General features: G+C 43.3%; 1 protein-coding gene across 2 annotated transcripts; it reads left to right on the top strand.

The window, feature by feature from the left end:
• Positions 1–1,425: 1,425 nt before the first annotated feature.
• nudt4a (nudix (nucleoside diphosphate linked moiety X)-type motif 4a) lies at positions 1,426–19,350 on the top strand. Of its 2 annotated transcripts, none has more exons than XM_076984849.1 (5): positions 1,426–1,813; positions 7,623–7,733; positions 14,582–14,626; positions 14,775–14,859; positions 17,906–19,350. In XM_076984849.1, exons 1-5 carry the CDS (start codon positions 1,685–1,687, stop codon positions 18,082–18,084), a joined length of 549 nt encoding a protein of 182 aa, XP_076840964.1. In that variant the 5' UTR covers positions 1,426–1,684; the 3' UTR covers positions 18,085–19,350. The 2 variants fall into 2 exon arrangements, with proteins under 2 accessions (XP_076840964.1, XP_076840955.1); XM_076984840.1 differs by having other exon boundaries at positions 14,772–14,859.
• Positions 19,351–19,996: the final 646 nt, after the last annotated feature.

The raw sequence follows: 19,996 nt of genomic DNA, 5'->3' as shown, positions 1-19,996 counted from the left end.
ATGCTGTTTGTTTTGAGAAGCAGCTGATTGGTCTGATTAGACCACACCCTTTCTGGAAAACTACAAACTCCTCCCCTTTTAGAAAACGTAGAAGGAAAAGTAATTGCTTTGCTTTTTTATTTTTTTGCTTTTGTTTTTTAAACAAAAATACATGACACACAAATGGCTGACTGGCAATGGTTAGAATAAAATAACATGGAATAGCCTTCCTCCATCACATTAACTGTTGTGACTGCTGAGTGCATAGACTTAATGTAGGCTTTTGCCTGTCCTCCCCCAAAACAATCTCTCTCTCTCTCTCTCTCTCTCTCTCTCTCTCTCTCTCTCTCTCTCTCTCTCTCTCTCTCCTGTCGTCGCCATCTCTCTCTCCCCCCTCCCCTTCAGGCGAGACTGTACCATGAGTTTTAGTTTAACACTTCTGTTACTGTATTTGGTGTTAGTATTTTTATTTCCATCTTTCTGACCATCGTACTAATTGCGCTCTCTAAACGTCTTCATTGCCATGCTGTCCTTGTCCATCACAATCCGGGTCAGGGTGGAAATGTGCTTGCCTGTTTCTTCCGTTTTGCCTTTATTTTGCAAACTTTGGGCCTGTAGGTGTGGCATGGGGGGGGGGGGGGGGGGGGGGGTGTCGGGACCGAGGTGGTGAAGTCAGGACTGAGGGGGGTGGGGTGCAGGATTCAGATTATCTGTAAGCACTTGATCTCCATTTCCATGATTGGGCTCTGGTTTGAGATGTTTCAAGTCATTGTATGTAAATTCCTTCTTTCTAAAGGGGAGAACGATTTCCTGCTTTCTGAATGACATGAGAACAGTCCACACACTTTTGTTCTTTCTGTAAATAAAATCTGTTGATTAATAAGACTTGTGGCATTATTCATAGCTTTTTTTACAGGCGATGACTGACATTACAATATTTGATTTGTTGGTTTTATCTTTATGTATTTTGATGTTCAAACCACATTTTAAATAACGGATGATGGGGAGGGCTAATTGACTTATTGAAAGTGAAGGTGTTTAAAGTTCTATGCTGCACGTTGCACAGAAGCTACAGTTCCCTGCCGTTAGGAGACAGCGATCGGGGAGGGTGATGGATTTATTAGAGAAAAAAAACGGAATAAACGTGTTTAGCAATAAGCATTTTTTTAAAGTAATAAATATTTCTACTCTATCGCTAAGGGATGCAATTATTGCCGCTAGAGGGAGCTAGCACAGTACTGTCAAACTCATAATCGTTATTAAATATGTCAAACCACATAATAAAGACTTAATTAGACTGCGTGTTTGACAAAGACAAGCACGATTTGTTTTGTTTGTTTAAATGTCTTCCATCGGTTCTTCGTGCGCCATGGCTCGTCTCGGTATTTATGAACTAGGCTCCGTGCGTATCGCGGGCCTAACGCGCCTGCGCAGTGCCGATTGAGGAGCAGCTCAGTAGCAGGAGCGCACAGCGCGCGCGGCACATCGCGCGTGCAACCCGCGGCAACGAGTCACCATGGTGAGAAAACGAACACCGGCACAAGTCACGACCGGCGCCGACGAGAAAGAGGACTTCTTATTCAACTTCAAATCGAAATAAATGTTAGGTGTATGAACAGCCTGGCGATTTTTATTTGCTGTTGTTGGCCTGAGCGGCAGTCTGGTCGGAGACCCGGGGGTTTGGGTATCGGCGGCGCTTTTTTAAATGTCTGGAGATCCCGGAGACCTGGACTACATGATGAAACTCAAGGCCCACCAAACGAGGACGTACGACGGCGAAGGCTTCAAAAAACGGGCCGCGTGCCTCTGCTTTAAAAACGACCGGGAAGACGAGGTAGGCTGTGTTACATTACTTTTATTACTTCAAACTAGCTGCTAGCCAGCTACACACTTCCAAGTTTGAGCCTTGAGCACCCTCAACGCGCCCGACATCCGCCACATTCGCTTGGCGTGATAATAACACCGCTTGGTTGGGGAGCTGGTTAAATAACCCTGCGCTGCTGTGGCTACTAACCTGTAGAAGTGACTGTGGTGTGTTAATAACAGCTACATTAACAGAAGTTACAGATGTTCCTGTCATCCCGACTGTCCTGCTGAAGGCTGACCACCACCCTCCTGACTTCGTGAGAATGAAAGTCTGTCCACACGGACAGGAACCTGTTGTTCCGCCTCACGCCTAATAATAGAGAAAGTACATTTTGTGTGCTGGATGATTTTTTTACTTTGACTTTTACTGGAGTATACTGGAATTACGCCACTTTTCTAAATTTCCCCTTTTAGGTTTTGAGTAGGATTCCGTCAAATGGAAATGTCCAGGCTGACAGGACAGCCACTCACTATACTAGTATAGAACTGGAATTACTTTGTGCAAGTTACGTCCAAGTATGAACATATAAGTGCAGCGATTTCGCCCCCTTGATGATCTCTGTCCCTGAAGGCCCCGGAGGCATCACGGCCTTATTGAAAGGAAGGTTTCCAGATCTTTTCTTCTCTCCTCTGATAAATGATGAGGCGGTCATAACTTCACCACCGAGGTCCTGTAATTCAAAGCAGTAATAAGCTCTCTGCCTGTTTATAATTTGATGCAACACCGATCAGGTGTTGTACGGAGTCATAAGTACATCAGAAAACACATGGGGAATGTAGCTTTTAGAAATGACAGTTGGGATAAGCACTGATCTCTACTGCTAGCTAGAAGACTGCAGGCCGAGACTCATTAAGGAATGTAAATAAATCAGAAAGGCTGGTGAGTTGAGAGAGTCTATCATGGCACAGCCCCCACTGGGAAATGAAACACTTTGACTACACCGAAATCTGACTCATTAGAGGCCAAGAGATGTAGATCATAGATATGCTAGCAGGTGGATATGCTACCATATCTTGGATGTGCTGCAACGTTTTCTCCATGTGACTGGGTCAGAGAGAGAGAGCTGCAGTGGGGGCACCATCTTGCGCTATGTGCCCAAGTACTAAATGACCCGTCGGCAGCAATTTATAGAAGCGGAACGATGCCACTGGCAGATTCCCACTCCCCCCTCCTGCCTTCTCCTCTCCTCTCCTGCCCTCTCTTCCTCTCTTTTGCTCTCTTTTCTCCTCTTCTCTAGTCCTCTTCTCTATCATCTATCCTTTGCTCTCTTACCCACCCCCCTACCCCACTCCTCTCCTCTCTTCCCTTCTCCTCTCCTCAGTTGAAGTTGACACATTGTGCACGCAATGCAATGTTCTTTCTCTCCCTCCCTCATTCTGTCTTTCTTTCTCTCTCTCTCTCTCTCTCTCTCTCTCTCTCTCTCTCTCTCTCTCTCTCTCTCTCTCTCCCTCTCTCCTCTCATACTGTTTTCACACCTATAACCTCTTGCTTAAATCACTTTGAGTACCACGCCAGGCAGCAGAAGGTCTTTCCAGCTGACTGTACACTCAAGAGGACTCAGGTGTATTTCAGACGGCTTCTGTTGTGCCACACGTTGTCCATTATAACTCTGCCTTTCTGAAGTTCTGCCATGAGTGAGCAGGCCTGGTCATGATGAGTAAGGGAGGTGTAGGTGGGATAAGTTACTGTTAAAAACGGCATTAGGCCACAAGAGAGGTGTTATCTCATAAGCTTAATCAGAGCTCTATTTGAGGTCATTTTTAGCTAGGTGTTTATAGTAAACTAGAGAAAACCAGTCCTAAAACCAACAATAACAAAAATTAAAACCAGCCCAAAGACATTAGTTCCATTATAGTGCTTCAACATGCGTGATCACTCCAGATTAGTGGCCGGACTGCTGGGGGTCAGAGCTGGTGTGGTATGCTGCCACACGGCCGGGCTGCCCACGGGAGAGGCTTGTGATCATCACTGCTCTGTCAGAGTCAGTGTGTTCGCCTCCACACTGCAATTAAGCTTTGTGTTCACAGAAAGACAACTGCTGATCCAGGCTTATGTAAACCACATGTGTGTGTGTGTCTGTGTGAGCATGCATGCGTGCGTGGTGTCTCTCACTGGGCTGGGAACGCTTCTTTAGCTCATTGGACCAGAGAAGTCAGGTCAGTTCACCCCCTCCCTGACCCCAAACAGCGCTGGCCTCTTCATAAAACTGTTCTACCGTGAGTCTCTCAGGGTTTCTCTCAGATTATTTCTGTTCCATCTAGAAAGATATTCTAGCAGTCCAGATATCACTTACTGGAATCCAGGTCCAACATCTACATACTGGAACCTCCCTGATGATCGTAATAGGGGCAAACTAACTGGTTTGGTAACAGTGTTATTGTAGTAGTTATAACCACAATAGTGCCTCTGTTCAGTGTAAACATTACCCGGGGCATCTAACCTGACCAGCAACAGCTATAAAACACACCATAGTGGTACACTGACACCTGACATTTTGCTACAAAAAAAGTATGAAGCAACGTTAATACTAATAAATGATTGTGTGCATGGTTATTGAAGTTACTATATCTAGCAGCAGATTCGGATCCAGTTGTTTTTTGTTTGTTTGTTTTTTTAAAGGACTTCAGGGTATTATTTTTGCTAAAATATTTACTGTAAACTCCAGGCAACCCAACTGAACCCTGCATATATCTGTGTGTGATCTACCTTACTGTGGTCGGAGTGTTCGCTTTATCTAAAGTCTTGCGCACTGAAGTGAAGTCCCCCTGAGGTCTAGACCTGGGTTCACTCTGGTTCTGGATCTAGCTCTAGGGTTGCAGTGAGAATGTCACACTCAGGAGCATGGTCCTTGAACATCTACTCCCTCCCCTCCCCCACCTCATACCATAAACACTTTCTCATTTTGACCCTTTGAGTTGTAATTGTATAACTTGCTAATGGAACAGAATACTGCTCCAAGTTTGTGAAAGGCACATGGTAAATGTGTTTATTTGCAATTACTGTATCAAGCAAATTTGCTTTTAATTTATCGCTAGAGGTTATTGGGCAGAAACCAAAGCTTTGTTATGACTCGGTTGATATGTGAATGCTCTGGTCATGATGACGTGCTAGGTTGGGGTATTAACGTGTTTGGCATGTTGAACTCTGCACTGGGTCATGGTGACAGGACACATGTGGCTCTTTCTCAATTGAGCAGCACAGTGAAGAACTGACCTCTGGTCAGTCCAAGCAAGGCTTTAATGATTTGCTCACTTTCGCCCCCTGTTCGACTGTGTCATGGAAGATTTTTTCTGTCCAGATGGACTAGAACCCTGTGAGGTTTTTTTTTTTTTTTTTTACCGTCCGTGCCTGCGCCCTCCTGTTCTGATTTGCACCAGTATCCCACCATGGTTGGACCAGCTGTGAGCTGAGGTGTGGATGTGTGAAGTGATGAATCAAATATAGAATCACCTCCTAAAAGACTTCGTGTTCAGATGCAGATATGTGAAGTGATGAATTGGGAATAGAATCTCATTCAAAGTGATTGCCAATTACACAGAGAAGCCTTCATTATTTGTAAATAGATTAAAGTACAAAGTATTTTTGTAGGTATTTATAGTGTGGAAAACCAAAACTTATTGTTTTAAATTCAAGAAATGTTCTACATATAATTTCTGGTCATTTTCATTTCTACTTTTGCTTGTTATAAATATAAATAGCTGTAAACTTGCTTCTTCCAAAGACTTAGCAGGTAATTATTGCCGTTGCCATGGAATCATGGAGCACACTGCCAAAAGCCAAGGAGAATACATCTGATTCACTAAACACATCCAATTACCAATGAGAATACATCTGATTCACTAAACACATCCAATTACCAATGAGAATACATCTGATTCACTGATTCACACTTTTAATTACTGCTTTAGCACATTCAAATCTTCAACTCACTTGAAGCTAAACAGCAGAATGAAATAAACCTGTTAACTCATGTTTGTTTCACTGGGACTACTTTTACTGTTCTGTGTACGTAGAATCAGATATAGAATAGTCAGTGTTCAGGTGTAGATATGTGAACTGTTGAATCACATATACACCAATTTCTAAAAGTGTCAGTGATCAGGTACACGGTCATCAGCAGTAAGACATAATTGGTTTCTCATTTGAAGAGCGAACTGGAGAAATGAGGAAGATAACTTGAGGGGTGGGGCTTTTGCTTTGTGGCCACACCCTGCTTTTCCAAACAACTGAAAGAGATTACTGCAGGAGTCAAGGAGACATGGGTGGAGTCAAGGAGATATGGGTGGAGTCAAGGAGATGTGGGTGGAGTCAAAGAGACGTAGCGAGCACACAAGGAACTGCTGGAGTCCAAACGTGGAGATCAGAGTGGGGTGTTATTTATATGGGAAGGTGGATCTGGAGGGAGGAGTTTCATGCAGGTTGTATTTCTCCTGAACCACAGCTGACGCCTAACTTCGCTTATTCAGTGGATGACAGAGGCTCCATGTTGTGGCTGCAAAAAATCTCTTCTTGATTACTGCAAGCTTTTAAAAAAAATACTGATATTAAAGATGACAGTGATGACCAGTGAGCTCTATGACAAATTCCTTTTTTTTTTCTGGCATGCCAGGGACATCCCGATTAATCTCAGCTGAGCCGGGTAGATGCCAGGAACATCCAGATTTAATCTCAGCTGAGCTGGGTAAATGGCAGGGCCGTCCCGATTTAATCTCAGCTGAGCTGGGTAAATGGCGGGGATGTCCTGCGGGTGTTTGGATGAACTGTCCACATCCGACAAATAGAACTCACTGTCATCACAGGTAAATAAAACAGAGATGTGTGGGATTTAATATACTACAGTGTACATTATTATTGCAATATGTGACACTGTGGTCACAGTATAATATTTTTGTCCGTAGTCTTTCCTATCAATGTCATGTGGAGAAGTGAGAACAGAAACCAGACTGTCATATTTTCATACTGACTGGGATGTTAAAAGAGGAAGATTGTGAGCATGTCCATAGATTTCACTAACGTATTCAATCAGAATCATGCTCTGACTTCTAAGGTTCAAGCTGGAGAAAGATGCAGCATTTAAGACCCAGAACATACACAGCTGTAACTTAAAGCTCAGTTCCCAGAACAGGAAAGATCTAACCAGTTAAAACACAACTTCCGCCAGCGTTTCCAAACCCTCACCACACCAGTTCTCCTTAATGTAGCACAAAAAAGATTCCAAAATGACTTTCTGTTGGTCTTTGATCTATAAATATATCTATCTCTCACCATTTGTGCCCCCAGATCTTGTGTGTAATTCCCACCAGCATTTCTATAAATGTATTTACAAGAAACAGTCTGTGTCCAGTTAAAGTTGCACCTGTTGTCCTGTATTGTTGAGTCATTCTATGATTCTTCATCAATAAGCAGTCACATGACCACTGATGACACCATATTTGTGGATGGCAGACCACTCAGTTTAGCATAAACAGTGACACGTGGTCAGACTCCAGCAGCACCTCAACACCCACAAACATGGTAGTGTTACTGATGTCTTCAAAACGATGTCTGTCAGTCAAAATAATATCCGCTCAGCAAAGGACCTTGTGATCACAAACAGACCAGTAAACAGTAATTTTGTATGTAAAGAAGATATGGCAAAAATTTTGCATCAACACAAAGATTAACAGAAGTTAGTCTATTTTTAATTAACCGTGTGTGTGTGTGTGTGTGTGTGTGTGTGTGTGTGTGTGTGTGTGTGTGTGTGTGTGTGTGTTCTGGGGTTTGGGGCGGGGTTCAGGTCTTACTGGTGAGCAGCAGTCGGCATCCAGACCATTGGATTGTTCCTGGTGGCGGCATGGAGCCAGAGGAGGAGCCAGATGGGGCTGCAGTGAGGGAGGTGTTTGAGGAGGTGAGCTCCGCCCACACACAGTGAGGGAGGTGTTTGAGGAGGTGAGCTCCGCCCACACACAGTGAGGGAGGTGTTTGAGGAGGTGAGCTCTGCCCACACACAGTGAGGGAGGTGTTTGAGGAGGTGAACTCCGCCCACACAGCGAAGGGAGGTGTTTGAGGAGGTTAGCTCCGCCCACACACAGGGAGGTATCGAGGAGGTGAGCTCCGCCCACACACAGGGAGGTGTTCGAGGAGGTGAGCTCCACCCACACACAGTGAGGGAGGTGTTTGAGGAGGTGAACTCCGCCCACACACAGTGAGGGAGGTGTTTGAGGAGGTGAGCTCTGCCCACACACAGTTTAAAAGTTAATCAGGGACACACAAACAAAACAAATACAGTCACATACACGAAAACAGCACACAGCCCTCTGAAAACCGCTCCCAGTATATAGTCTGAATTTCTGTTAAATTTTCATTTGAACATTTGCTTTTCTGCTTGTTGCTGTGTGTCCTCTTCACTGTAATGCCTACATTTACATTGGGCCAAAGGCACTTGTAAAATTGAATGTAGTTCTGGTGCCGGTGCGCTTCTGGAGGCCCGTGAATAAATCTGTATAATGACTCCGTGAATAAATCTGTATAATGACTCCGTGAATAAATCTGTATAATGACTCCATGAATAAATCTGTATAATGACTCCATGAATAAATCTGTATAATGACTCCATGTCGCACACTTGTTAGCAACTTGGTGCTGCCAGTTTGCGTGTGTGTGTTATGTAATGGAAGACTGCCATACTGACCACAGCCGTCAGAACTTCCCCAGGCTAAGTGTGCTGCATGCCTTCTCTGCAAAGCAGCATTCCTGGGAAGGTTTGCCCACACCTCCAGGCCTGTTTCAGACGCTTTAGGCATGAGAGTCACGGTCATGTGATACTGATTCACTGACCACCAGCTGTGATCATCATTAAATACCCATTATTCCAAACCTGATATTAAGACGCTGCACTTTGTACGTCTGTCCTTCGTGGTTTGGCGGTCGATTATAAGGCGAGGTGGAGTTGCGTTCGGCTGCACCGGGTACACTGGGACACGTTGCCCCAAGGGGGCATCTGTTGACAACTGTGAGACATGGCGGTGACATGTGGCGTCAGTGTCCTGTTACCATTGGCCTCCTCTGGTTGGAAGGAAGACGTGGGGCAAAGCCGTGGAGGAGCTGGCACACACTCCCAGTGTGGACACTCACTCCTGCCTCACTCCCAGTGTGTGGACGCTCACTCCCAGTGTGTGGACACTCACTCTTGGCTCTGACGTCTGGGTGCACCAGGAACCTACAGAGCTCTTCTTTTAATTGCTGCTGAAAATCTCCCCCCTCAGGGCTAATCTGTGAAGGTCCTGTTACAGCTTCCGTAAAGATGACTAATGACTTTAACAGTGCAGTCAGGCACAGAGCATATTTGGCTATATAAAGAAAATACAGTCTGTCTAGCTGCTGAAAGCTTTAGACGTTACCCTTGATTACAGTTAGTGCAATTAATGTCAGGCTGAGTGACATGGACATACACAACTCTTTTAGATGTAATGCAACCGACCCTGATTACATATCTCTGTCAGGTTGCAGTATTTTAATGATTAGGAATTATGAGTCACCGTATGTTTGCTGTGATGTCATAGCAGACAGACTTTATTCACCATCATCAGTGAACCAGCGTAAAACAGCACCGTGAGTACAGAAGTGTTTACATCATCTGTAAGTACAGAATACTCACAGTATGTCTCAGTATGTTAGGAAAGTGTTGTATTTCAGTAGTACAAATGTCATGATAATAGATCAGACCAAGGCTGTATATTCATTTATTAACATCTACTGTACTACTTACTGACTGTAGCTTGTATTTTTTAACTCTTGAGTTTCAAGGCCAACCTGTGTGCAAAGAAAACTGAATCATTTGTTTGTACTGTACACAAATTTTAATATACAGGAAATCAGTCAAGTGCATATAAACTCTCTGGGCCACAAATAGTGCTTCCTAAACTAATAGTGCGGCCTTAACATATAGTGCTTCCTTAACGAATAGCACTGCCTTAACGAATAGTGCTTCCTTAACATTTCTGGGGAATTAAATTTCTGTTTGTCTCAGTGCTTTTGATGAGCTGTAACCCAACCTGTGTCAGAGACGAAGAGCAAAGACTGGGGGTGGTACAGAATCCCGCTTCTAAAACCCCACCTCTAAACCCCGCTGTTTCCTGAGCAGGACGCAGCCTAGCGAGTCGAACCCTGGCACCAGGGCCCTACCAGGGCTGTGATGCCCCTGAGGTGATGCCCCTGATGCCCCTCACCTCCTAGGACATTCTCCCCTTTTGAGATGTTCTCCCTGGGGCGTAAACCTGCTCACATGGCTGTGTTGAGTGAGGACAGATCCAGGGTAGAGTTTGGAAGCAGTGAGGGGTGAATGTTCTCTGAAGTTCAGTCCTGTGCCAGCAATGCTCTTTGCAATAATAATTTACGTCAGAAAGCTTAATATCGTTTCCAGTGCCACATTAGCTAGAACTAAAGCTGTAATGGCTGCTTGTGGTGGTTCACATTCATTGAACTACAAGGTAATGTTTAAAAAGCCCAGACAAGAAACACGAATGTGCATCGGATTTGCAGAGAAACATTTCTGCGGTGTCATAGTCACAGTACTCATGGTATTGAGTGGTCCTGTCGGCCTGTCAGTCAGCTAAGCCACACATCCTATTGGCACAGGGCTGTGGAGTTACCGGAGCCTGGTCAGGCTGTTTCACAGCATTGAAGTGGAGACACGCCGTTCCCATGTGAGCGTGGCTGGAATCCTGTTTGTGTTATGGAGACGTTCAGCTCTGGCTTCTCGGGTCATTGAGGAGGACCAGAATGACGGATGCTGGTGCGACTCCAGCACGCCTCTGCCCCCCACTTGCCCCCCCAGTGCACCCATTCCCCTGTCCCCTTACCCCACTGTGACCCGGTCCCTCCCCACTGTGACCCGGTCCCCTATCCTGTATCCCGCGTGTCTCTGTATCCAGCCTCTCTCTCACACACCTCTGCATGACTCTCCTACCTTTGTCAAATACCAGACATACATCTTTGTGTCAGTCCGTACAAGCTAGGCCTAAAAGTTTGATCCCTTGTCCATGGAATCGTGTTTTCATGAGGTGCCTTAACAGTGTTCTAGTTCACACATGGATGTGCAGGGAAGTGCATGTTTATGTGGTCGTAATTATAAGATCCATTTTGTCAGTGTATTTATTATTAATTATAGTTACTTTAGTTGTTACCAGAGGTGGAAAGTGTACTGAAAAATTGTAATTGAGTAAAAGTGTCATTGCTTTGCCTAAATTATACTCAGAGTAAAAGTAAAATTACTAGGGGTGACCTGCAATAGTCGCTGATTCGACTATAGTTGACTATACCCCCTAGTCGACTATTAACGTCATAGTCGAATGTACCATTCTAACTGCATGGGAGTGCCCAAGGATGCAGCTAAGCATTAGTTGTTACATGAAATGTCTTTGTTTTCATTATATATAGCCTTTTGTCAAATAAACTCATCCTAATTTCTGTTAATAAATATTTTTTAATGATGTTTGCGCATTAACAATAGGCATCTTCCTTACTACACATTAATAAATCACACCCTGCTGTTGCACAATCCAAACGAGCGGAGCTGAACACGCTACAGAATACGCGCAGCATCTGCCGAGATTATAATGGATACTAAAAAACGTCAAAAGTATTTTGAAAAACATAGATAAATCAAAAAAGTAAAATGCAAGTTATGTCATCAATGTCTTTCATTTCGCACGACAACAACCAACATGGCATACCATTTAAAACAAGTAAGCCAAAAAAAAACGTTTGTCGTTTCAGTAGGCCTATAAACATTTTTTGTTGTTTGCATTTAAACCCCGTTACTTGAACCTTTCCTTGTATTTTTTTGCTGTTAGGTGGCAATTTTTTTTTATGTTTTCAGGCAGGCATATTTTATTTAAAAAATTTTTGACATTTTGCACAGTGCCTGTCTGACAGTTCGATATGCGCACTGACGGTTAATTTTCTCTAACGTTTCATAAAAAAATTAATCAGTAAATAAATAAAATCTGAATAAAGCATAAAGCCAACCTACCGTGTTTATTCATTTATCTGAGTGTTTTAGGTTTTTACTTTGAAGAGGAAAAAAGTCCTGAATGAGAACGGGATCCCATTTAAGGTGCTCTATATAAAAATGAAAATATACCCGATTCGACTATTAGTCAACTAAAGGGAAAAGCTGGCGAATCAGATTCGACTATGAAAATCCTTAGTTGAATACACCCCTAAAAATTTCCCATCTCAAGATTTACTCGAGTAAAAGTACAAAATTACTTAATTTAAAATGTAATTTGAGTAAAAGTTACTTTGTTATTTAATGCAAAAAAGGATGAGTCATGAATCCAATTCAGCACAAGTTTTTTAAGTGCACATCCACACTTGCAAAAGATCAGCTGGGCTCAGGAACATACTTCCTCAGCACAAGGACAATCTCAACCTGTACCATAAAGTGCAAAAAATTTTCAGTCCTATTGTCCAACGGACAACATTATGATAAGAATAAAGAAATTTAAATTACAAATTATTCAAAAAACTAAATGCACACAAAATTAAATGCCCACAAGATACCATAAATCAAACTAAAATGCAACAGGATTCCACTACTCACAATAAAATGCCACATGATCCCACAACTCAAAATAAAACAATATAAAATGCCCACAGGATTTCACCTCAAAAAAAAAAAATGCTCATAGGATCCCACAATTTACATTTACATTTACGGCATTTAGCAGACGCTCTTATCCAGAGCGACTTACAAAGTGCTTTGCTTCGGATCACAGAATACATCCTAGGAAATAGTACAGATAGGCCAGAATTCAAGACATCATTGAGTCAGACTACTACTAAACTACAGGAGTCAATATCATTACCTAGTATTGCAAGTTAGGCATTTGCCAAGAAGCACAAATAACCATAGACAGACATACAATTTAATTTAAAAGTAAATGCTCACAGTATCCAACTATTCAAAATACCATGCCCACAGGATCCCACTATTCACAATAAAATGTCCACAGGATGCCACAAATCAAAATAAAACAAAATGCGCACAGGATTCCACTATTTAAAATGCTCACAGGATCCAACTATTCAAAATAGTGTCCACGGTATTCCACTTTTCACAATAAAATGTCCACATGATCCCACAGATCCTGATAGATAGAAGATTTAAAGATAGAACGATCTCATCATTTTGGAAAAAAGTGCACAAGTTTACGACCTGATTATGAGACAATGGAAAGGGCGCGCGCAAGGCAAGGCCACGCATGTAACGTATGTGTACCAAGTACACATCACGTCAAAACCAAGAGAGTAGTAGACCCAAGTGCCGACAAAATGCAAAGAGCAAAATGTGTGCGTATGTCCAGACACACACACACACACACACACACACACACACAAGCAGCAAAACCAATCACACGAGACGCGGAATAAACTCAACGCGTAGAAAATAAAGTCGACCACAAACACATGGGAGAAAAATGCAACAGAAAAGACGTGGAGAAAACTCAACGTGAGAAAATAAACTCGACCGCAAACACACGGGAGAAAAATGCAACAGAAAAGATGTGGAGAAAACTCAATGCGAGAAAACAAAACTTAGGACGCCAGGGGAAGTAACTGGCAGCAGGCAGATGCCGCGACGAAACAAAAACCCTTCCCAAAATAAACTAAGAACGGATAGGAAGAGATAAAGCAGGGGGGTGTGACCGGCAGGGTGAGCGAAAATAAATGGAAGCGATCACGCCAAGTCTCAGGGAAAAAGGATGGTTTAATATGTAAAGTGCGCAAACCAAAACCCGTGAACTGATCCGAATTAAGGATTTAATAACCAGCGGTCAACTGGTACAAAGACAAGACATATATAGACGAACAAACGACCCTCAGGTGAGACGGATCGCGGGCTCCACCCACCTGAGGGACGAACACAACGCCACACCCACAGGACAAGCTGCTACTGTAGACGGGGGCGACCAGTAGGGGGCCGCCGTACCGTGACAGGGGGAAACTTGAGGTAGGCTAGTAAGCAGCGCAGGAGATAGTTACTCAAATAAGTAGTAGAAAAGCAAGAGAGATGAGAGAGCATAATGTGGCAAGACACCTAAACACAAGAAACGCAACCAGAGATCACAGAGAAAGGGCTGAGAACGTGAAGGCGAGCCAAAACGATTCAGCAGTGATCCGTTTCACTAAGCTTCCTTAAGAAGCCATAGGGACAGCTAAAACGGATCACTGCTGATTGCGCCTGGAGAGACTAGGACTGACTTGGGTGCCTCTAGTGTTGTTAGGAGGAGCGGCAGCCGAGCCAGCCCTGACAACGCCATTGACTTTCAGTTCTGGGACTCAGAAGTTTACATTTCTGCCTGCATTTAATTTTTCACCATCAATATTTTTTTACTCAGTAACGTGAGGGGGTTTAAATGTAGCGAAGTAAAATTACTTTTTTTTTATTCTAAATTTACTCGACTAAAAGTAAAAATTACATATTTCAAAAACTACTCAGAAAATTACAAATTACTCATAAAAATTACTCAATTACAGTAATGTGAGTAAATGTAATTTGTTACTTTCCACCCCTGGTTGTTACTAAAATTGTTTTTACTCTTCTAGAGCTTAAAGTTACAGGTTATAGGCCAGCGCACATGGCAGGAGAGTGCAGGGTTTTGTGGGTAGGAAGGAGTGTGTGGTTTTCTCCTCTTGCTGGAAGTGGTTGTTCTTCATGCATTTCTTCTCTGTGTGTTCCTGGCTGGGCAGGCTGGTGTGAGGGGCATCCTCGGAAGACTTCTGGGGGTTTTTGAGGTAAGACGCCAAACTGAATTTCATTGCCATACTGCCTGATGAATTTGCTGGAATTTTTGTTTTTCAAATGCACAGCTGCCTTTGTGTTTGGTACAGTGATGTGTGTGACAGTCAGAAACAGTTTAAAACATGGTTCTTGTTGCAGCAGAACCAGGACAGCAAGCACCGGACGTACGTGTATGTGCTTACGGTCACGGAGACACTAGAGGACTGGGAAGACTCTGTTAACATTGGTACGTCACGGCAGCCATTGCTTAAACATACTGCTCAGTTTCATCTTTGTATCATAAAACATTAACAGCAAAAGTCAAGAAGTCATAGCCAGCCATATGGGCCCATAAGCCTGACCTCTGATGCCTTCTTCGTCACGTCACAATAGCTGTAGTGCTTCAGGCGTTTAGCATACAGCTCTCTGCTTTATTCATTCCCTACTTGAACCTTTTCCATATGCCAGCGAGCAGTTTTAGTGAAAGATCACATGGGGACCCATTTAAACGTGGACCAGGAAAGAGGAGAAGCTGTGAACTGGTTCGCCCTCCTCCCAAGATGTCCCGGTTCATCATGTTTCTTTTTGAGTGCCAAACACAACAATCACTTGGTGGTTACATCCTTAACATACTGGAGTAACTCTGCAAAACTGCAGTTGCTCAAATCTGTAACTGCAGGCTATGTACGTACTATTTCTGCTACTGTTTGAATAGTTTGAAACTTTTTGCAAAAACAATGTGTACCACACACTGTGGGTAAACTCGTCTGCCACCTGTACTGATCCAAGATCAGCTAGGGCCTGTGCCAATGCAGGGTCAGGAAGCGACTGTGCTGTTCCAGGATCAGCTAGGGCCTGTGCTGTCCTCTGTGCTGATCCAGGATCAGCTAGGGCCTGAGACCTCCCCAAGTCCTCCAAATATTCAGGAAGTCACTGAGTTTGGAGGGTGAAACCTGACTTGCAGTCTGAGCAGAAACTGATTTGTGGACAGGGCCCCAGCGCACTGCTGTAAGGTGAGGAAGACTTGTGCAATAGTTTTACACTGCTGCTTCAGCCCTTATGTAATCGTATGTGCTGCATTTTTGCTGGAGTGACACCATAAAAATAACTGTTTGCCTATGGACAGTGTAATTCAAAACGTGAACTATTTGTAGATGGTGTGGAAAGAGTGAACTAGTGAGCTTCTCTTGCTGCTGTATAAATAGCCGGCGTGTGTTTGCCGGGAGGTTTGCCACAGTTGTTTTCCAGCGGGCGTCTGCGTACACGTCTCCCTCCTCTGGCCCCTCTCATACTCCCTGCCTAGACCCTCGCAGGCCAGACGAGGCATCGAGGTGCGAGTGCTGAATATCAGCATTAATTCGGCAGATATTGGGCGAAGACGTAGCATTCACAGCCTGTGACATACAGTAGATACAGGAGCATGAGACGTCATCTAGAATACAGGAGCACCAGACATCATACAGGAGCACATACAGGAACACCAGACGTCATCTAGAATACAAGAGCACATACAGGAACTCCAGACATCATCTAGAATACAAGAGCACATACAGGAGGAACACCAGACATCATCTAGAGTACAGGATCACATACAGGAGCACCAGACGTCATCTAGAGTGCAGGATCACATACAGGAACACCAGACGTCATCTAGAGTACAGGATCACATACAGGAGCACCAGACGTCATCTAGAGTGCAGGATCACATACAGGAACACCAGACGTCATCTAGAGTGCAGGATCACATACAGGAGCACCAGACGTCATCTAGAGTGCAGGATCACATACAGGAGCACCAGACGTCATCTAGAGTGCAGGATCACATACAGGAACACCAGACGTCATCTAGAGTGCAGGATCACATACAGGAGCACCCAGGGCCGGCGCCACGGGGGGGCGAATGGGGGCGTCGGGGGCGAATGGAGGTGTCCCGCCCCCTCAATGTAAAAAATAAGACCCATTTATTTTACAACAATCGCTACATGGTGCCCCCTCATTACACGCACCCCCCCCCCCCGCTCAACAACTTACGCCCCCCCCCCCCACTCTATATGTTCTGGCGCCAGCCCTGGGAGCACCAGACATCATCTAGAGTGCAGGATCACATACAGGAGCACCAGACATTAGCTGCTAGATCAAAATGCAAAAAATTTATATCGGGGTCTCAAGGATGTACAGTCTGATGATGCTTTGAAAGCCGACCTTACACTTTAGTAAAAGACCAGTTTGTTCATGTGTGTTTATTTCTTTAGGGTCAACTTATGAGAGTTCTCAGTTCCACACAAGTGACAATAGTTCTTCTGCTTCTGTCTAATAGGGACTTTATATTGTTTTGTTTTTTTGTTTTGCATTTTTATAGTACTAATATTCTGTTTTTGTGCGTAAGCATTAATAGAAAAACAGTTGCAGCTGTTAATACTGCATGCTTCACCCAGAACAGTGTGTTAAAGGTGCAAAGCAGCTTAACTTTAAATTCATGCATAGAATCTATTTGACCCCAACACGTTTAAACAAAATATATCCAGAGAGATCTGACTTGTGTTTTAAATGTCAGACACACAGAGGTACACTTATCCATTCTTCTTGGTCCTGCAGCAGAATAGAAGCGTTCTGGAGGGAAGTGCATTCAGCTTTAGAGAAAATTTTTGGTATGAAGGTTGTTATGCACCCCTCTCTGTATTTACTACATGTCCAGTTAGAGGATGTTTTTGATTTCCGACTGAGACGAGCCCCGTCTATGACTCTGTGGATCTGGCTGATGTCTCTTCTTCCCCTCGAGAAATTGACTTATGACCTTCACCAGAGGTCAGAAAGGTTTTCTCAGATATGGACTCCTGTCTGGACTTACCTGGAAGGTCTTGGCTAGGGCCCGATAGAGACCATGCTCTGTTCTAGATTATATGTGCTGTTCTAGATGTAAATATGCGATTATGTTTCAGACTGTGGGTGTGGATGTGATCTGTAACGCTATCATTGTGTTTGAAGCTTGCATGCAACCTTGGAATAAATAAAATAATAATTTTAAAAAAGGTGCAAAGCAAACGGACTGGTCATAGTTTGGTTTTTAGATGTAATGTTGTGGTGTACAGAGCCCAAACATAAACCTTACTGCTATTGTTGGATTTCTTATGGACCTCATTGCATCTGACTAGAATTCATACCTTTGCAATAAAAAAGTTAGCATAAATAAAAAAACATAATAATTGAATGATAATTAAGATGGGTTATCATTAGTTTTTAAAATCTTATAATATTAATAAATAGAATATTAAAAGGTATGTGTTTCTTTACAGGTCGCAAGAGAAAGTGGTTCAAAATTGACGAGGCCATCAGAGTGCTGCAGTGTCATAAACCGGTGCATGCGGAGTACCTCCGCAGACTCGCGCCCAACGGTAACACGCACGAGGACGACAACGCCCCTCTCCACCAAACAAATACGCAGGACTGTGGACGGCCTCGCGTACACAGATAGAACTGCCAGCAGGGGTCGCCTTTGTGCCAAACAAAATGACATTCTCAATTGACTTTTTTTTTGCTGCATGTATAATTTCTACCTTTACGATATTTTTTCAGTTTTTGAGAAACCGAAGGCGATGGGAGTATAATTGCCTTTGATTCTCAGGTCAAGCTTTTAGAGTGTATTGATTGTTTTTTTTAATCATGTCAGTCAAACAAGGTTGTTGGGACTGAGCAGAGAGTGAATGCTGTTCTATAACTGAACATTTGGAAAGGGGTGTAGGACGTGGATATGACCACGTGACCTAGAGAAGTAGGGCATGTGATAAGTGACTGCCATGTTTGTAGTTATTTATTCACGATTTGAGTATTTCTTTAAAGAATGTTAAAAACAAATCAAAGTGTCTTTAGACATTGCCAAGGTGATACAGCTGTGCAAAAAAAACTTGATATAAAAATATACATAAATAAATTATGCTCTGTTCCTAAACAAGTCTAAAAGCACAACAGTGTAATTTCAGTGGGAGATGGTGGTGCTGTTAAAGGTTTCTATACTCAGAAGTGTGTTCAGGTCTGATGTACTTTGCTTTAGGTTTTTATTTTGTCTGTGTTATAGGACTAACATGCCGTGAACTTTCAGTTTGTTTTCACCAACTGATCTTAAATGTGAATGCAACCTGTTAAAATAGTGCAAGCTTCTAAGTACGCTTAAAGGAACTTAAGAGAATGCTCTTTCTCACTGTAACATCAGCAGTTTTGAAATGTGTGAATGTCAGCTCCCAGGAAAGTCTAACCACGATGCAACTTTGGTGCTATTGTTTATGTACAAACTGGATTACCTGCTTTTAGAGGTAAAAGTTGATACAGACAATTCAAAGGATGTAATTGCCAAATGCTGAACCGAATCCAACATGTTCCATATTTAACATGAAGGAGAAACGGTGGCTGACATGGACACAAACGATCCTGTGCTGATCAGGCATGAACACACCAGTGTCGCCCTGGTGAGGGGCTTCTGCATCTTCCTCGTGTGCTCAACGACACTCCTTCTGGAAATTTGGATTATTTGTAAGTACGAGTACTCTTTTGTACTGATAATGTAAGCATTAAAACACAAACAGATTGCAGTATAATATCAGGAGGAATTGAGAAGAAAATATAACTCTGTAAATGCTCATGGCTGGTGTGACTAATGTGTGAACTCTATAACATTTTTGTCCCATGGCATCTTCATCTGTTATTTGGTAAACAACATTTTAGTATCCTGGAATATGAGCATGGTTTGAATTATGGAAGGAATTGGGGGGGGGGGGGTCTGACACTACTGTTAACTCTGGGTTGAAACATAAATACACATTCTTATTACCTGGAATTGTAAATACTACAATTGGATTGTAGATGTTTGTTTCTTGTGTCTTGAACAGTGGGAAAAGCAGTGGTGGAGCTAGACTTTTTTTCAAGGGGTGGCCAAAGGGTGACCAAGGCTTTATCAGAGGGGTCCATATACAAATGATGAACGAAAGGAAACACATATTTTCTCTTAAAATGACCATTTCCAGTGGGGTGGCAAGAGGTCTGTTGGGGTTGGCAATTGCCACCCCCCCCCTCCCCCCTTTGGCTCCGCCACTGGGGAAAGGCCGTGCTGCGTGTCTACTCTCAGACGTGTGACAGTAGTCTACCACTGAGCTCTCACTGACCCCTCAACACTTCTACTGACTCCGCGGCAGTAGGTGGCAGAGATCTGTTGTCCGCCATTGGTGGCAAATGTGATCACGTGTTCGTACATAAAATAGCCAAGTAAACATGAATGAATTTGGTGCAGCCAAAGAATGGAAAGAAAATACGATTATTGTATGAAGCAACGCTTTTGAGCTCGGACGTGTGTTACAAGTACAATGTTTAGTTTAGACAAAACTAAAACATGCCAA

This window comes from Brachyhypopomus gauderio, chromosome 2 (assembly GCF_052324685.1).
Source record: "Brachyhypopomus gauderio isolate BG-103 chromosome 2, BGAUD_0.2, whole genome shotgun sequence".
In the NCBI taxonomy this organism is placed as follows: Eukaryota; Metazoa; Chordata; class Actinopteri; order Gymnotiformes; family Hypopomidae; genus Brachyhypopomus; species Brachyhypopomus gauderio.
This window is presented reverse-complemented; position numbering and strand designations above follow the sequence as displayed.